At 72.1% G+C, this 3,453-nt stretch overlaps 1 protein-coding gene across 1 annotated transcript in view; it reads left to right on the top strand.

The window, feature by feature from the left end:
• Positions 1-3,453, top strand: part of RGS12 (regulator of G-protein signaling 12) — an 8,767-nt gene that overhangs the window by 1,452 nt on the left and 3,862 nt on the right. The window contains exons 4-8 of the mRNA XM_012724061.1: positions 10-129; positions 470-596; positions 1,319-1,415; positions 2,103-2,173; positions 2,679-2,863. Coding sequence (XP_012579515.1) covers positions 10-129; positions 470-596; positions 1,319-1,415; positions 2,103-2,173; positions 2,679-2,863 — 600 coding nt within the window. The remainder of the gene's footprint in view (positions 1-9; positions 130-469; positions 597-1,318; positions 1,416-2,102; positions 2,174-2,678; positions 2,864-3,453) is intronic.

Here is a 3,453-nt window from a genome sequence, read left to right as displayed (position 1 = left end):
TGCGCCCAGCGGCGGCGGGCGGCAGCTGGCCCTGAGCTGCGTCCCCTGCCCACAGCCGCTGGTGCTGCACCAGGACAGCAGCGTCCTGGAGTCTCGGGACCTGCGCCTGGAGAAGCGGACTCTGTTCCGGTGAGAGGAGCCCGCCTGCCAGTGTCCGGGGCCCCTGCTGCCCTGCCGGCCAGGCCCCACCAGGCCGGCGCGGCCCGAGTCTGGGCCAGAGCACTGTCCGCCACTGCCCGGGGACGGGGCGGCCCCACGCAGACCCAGGGGTGGAGGGCGCTCCCCCTCCTGCCCACCCGCAGCAGGGAGGCAGCCCAGGCGCTCAGGCCGGCAGGGCTCTGGCCACGTGGGCATGGGGAATGGTCCCTGGGGGGACCGGGGAGGCCTGCAGACCCCCGCCCTGCTCAGCCGGGCCACCCTCGGTCTGGCGCCGGCCCCGCAGAGCCCGCCCCGTGCTCTGCCCAAACAGGCTGGACCTCGTCCCGATTAACCGGTCAGTGGGGCTCAAGGCCAAGCCCACCAAGCCGGTCACGGAGGTGCTGCGGCCCGTGGTGGCCAAGTACGGCCTGCACCTGAATGAGCTGGTGGCCCGGCTGGTGAGTGGCCTGCCCTGGGGCTCCTTGTGGTGCCCGGGGGAGGGGGGGCGCGGGCGCCCCGCTTCAGCCCTCACCGAGGCTGTCTGGCTTGGGGTCCCGGTCCCCAAACGAGAACAGGTCAGCGCCCGAGACACCCCAGCTCCCGCGGCCTCGGCAGGTCTGCGCCCACTCCAGGTCCGGCCCGTGGGGCCATGGGCCCTTGGGCACCTCGCCTGGAACGGGCGCCGTGTTCACGGGCGCGGCGAGGGTGGCGCTGCCAGGAGCCTTGTCCTGGAGAGGCCGCCCAGCGGCGGTGACCCTGGGGCTCTCGGGCCGTGGCGGTCCCTAGAATTGGCCCCCTGAGTGTTCAGGGGCTTTGGGGGGGGGCAGTGCCCTGAGAGTGATCCTGAGGCCTCCCCGCGGCCCAGCAGGGCTCTGGCCAGCAGGGTGTGGCCTGGCCGCGGGCTCCAGAGCGGGGCTGGCCAATGTGCTCCCTGTTCCTCCCGTGGGTGGGTGCCATGGCGGTGAGCTGCTGTGGCCTCCTGACCTGGGGCTGGCCAGCAGCCAGGGCCGTTGCCCTGAGCCACAGCCCTGGCCCTCCCCAGGGACAGCAGCCTGGCCCTGGCCGCTTGCGGGGGCCCTGCACCCCAGAGTGCCCAGAGGTGCCCCCGCCGGCCAAGGCATAGCAGCTGTCCTGGGGAGTTCTGGCCGGGGGATGCCCTCAGCACCACCTGTGCCTCCAGAGTGGCGAGAAGGAGCCCCTGGACCTTGGTGCTCCCATAGCGAGTCTGGATGGACAGCGGGTCATCCTGGAGGAGAGAGACCCCTCCCGAGGAAAAGGTGGGTGAGGCTGTCTCTGGCCACTGCCCCTCCGCCCCCCTCCGGAAGGCCCCGGCTCCCCTGCCCCCCACAGGCGCCTCCTTGGGGTCTTGAGCCTGGCGACCCCGCAGCAGCCTCGGGTGCCTGGTCATCTGACGGTGACGGGGCCCTGGGCTGCCTTTGCGCGGCAGTTGGGGGTGGGCCGCAGCCCCGGTGCTCTGCCCACTGTGGGTGGGGCCTGCTCCCGGGTCCCCCAGGCCTACCCTGGCCGCAGTCAGCTGGGCCCAGCAGGAGCCGGGTGGTGGGCTGGATGTGTCGGTGCCCACATCGGTGAGGGGCCATCCCCCTCACGCCACGGCCGCAGCCCTGCCCAGGGCCCCAGCTCAGCCCTTGCTTGAGGGCAGCGGCCAGCGTGTCTCTGGGAAGATTTCTGGAACCCTCCTCCCGTTCCCGGGTGCAAAGGAGGCTGCCCAGGAGCTGCCCGTCCTCCCTGGGCTCGGCCCCAGGAGGTGGGGAGGGCTCCCCTCCGCCCTGGGCCCAGGGGAGGTGCTCCCGCCCAGCCCGGAGCTCCGTGGGCGGCCCGGCCTGCGGCCTGAGTGGAGCTGGACAGGGGCCTCTCCCTGGAGACCTGCTCTCGCCCGCACAGACCGGTGGGTGGTGGTGCCAGCCCGGTGGCCATGAAGCTCATCCCCTGTGTCCGGCCCACAGATAAGCAGAAGAGCGCCACCGGCAAGCAGAGTGCCCTGTCCGGTGCTGGCCCCAGAGCCCACGCGGCTGCGGTAATCCCCACTCCTCCCCACCTCCATGCCCTCCGCGCCCCGCTCCTGCGCCCGCCAGCCTGCGGGTGGCCCCCGGGGTGTCGTGCCCCTCAGTGCCGCGGCGCCGCCCTGCCAAGGGCGGTGGCTGGCCGGGGGGTGGGGCGAAGCTAGTGGGCAGTGCTGGCAGCTGTGGGCGGGGGCTGGCCAGTGTGGGCCGGGGCCTGGCGGGTGGGCGGGGGCTGACTGGTGTGGACAGTGCTGTGCCCGTGGGCAGCAGCCGGCAGGTGTGGGCTGGGGCCGGCCAGTGAGAGCGGCACTGGCCGCGGACAGGGCTGGCGCGTGTGGGCGGGATTGGCGGGGCCTGGGTGGTGGGCGGGGCCTGCACGGTATGGACAGGTGACGGGGTGGGCGGGGCTGGCCGGGGTGGGCGGGGCCTGGCAGGTGCAGGGCTTCGGGGGTCCCTGGGTGAGCGGCACCAGCGTGAGGTTGGCGAGTGGGCGGACGTGTGGCTTTCCTTCCAATGCAGGGAGAGGAGAGGACACTAGGCAAGTCTAATTCTATTAAAATAAAAGGAGAAAACGGAAAGCACGCTAGGGAGCCCCGGCTTTCAAAGAGAGAAGACTCTATTGCAAAGATTGGGGGAAAAAAGTATCAGAAAATTAATTTGGACGAAGCAGAGGGTATGTGTGCTTTTTACAACTTCCATGTTCTGTAGCCAGTGCCGTGTCCGTGGTCACCGGCTGCGCCCAGGGGCGACGCCACTGTCGCTCCCGCTCATCACTGGCACCCTGCTTCCAGCCGCGGGCCGCGCCCCTCACAGGGCGCCCGGCGAGCGCTGGCCCGGTCCGCACCCAGGGTCCCCTGTGGGCGGGGCCTGCGCGGGGCCCCAGCACCCTGGGCGGCAGGAGGGGACCCCTCCGCCTCTGCTGTGGAGACGCCGCTCTCCGGCGCTTGCCGTGCGACACCGCCATGCCCAGGCGCGTGGGCCCTGCTGCTGGTCAGGCTGGGCAGCCCCGAGCGCCGGGAGATGAGCGCGCCCCGCTCCTCGCTGTCCCGACACTGGCGTGTAGCTGACAAGAGACCGCTGGACTTAGCCGCCCACTGCCCCAGACAGTGGGCTTGGTCACAGGGAGAAGAGGGCTCTGGACAGGTCAGCGAAGGGCCAGGCACACAGCCGACCGGGCGGGGGGTGGGCGCCGCTGCCCAGGACACCGGCCAGGATGCCAGGGAGCAGAGCCCCCACGCCCACGTCTCCTCCCGCAAGCGGGTCTCTGGGCGCCGGCGGGTTGGTGGGCCCAGGC

This window comes from Condylura cristata, unplaced genomic scaffold (genome assembly GCF_000260355.1).
Source record: "Condylura cristata isolate star-nosed mole 26May11 unplaced genomic scaffold, ConCri1.0 scaffold00012, whole genome shotgun sequence".
Lineage (NCBI taxonomy): Eukaryota > Metazoa > Chordata > Mammalia > Eulipotyphla > Talpidae > Condylura > Condylura cristata.
This window is presented reverse-complemented; position numbering and strand designations above follow the sequence as displayed.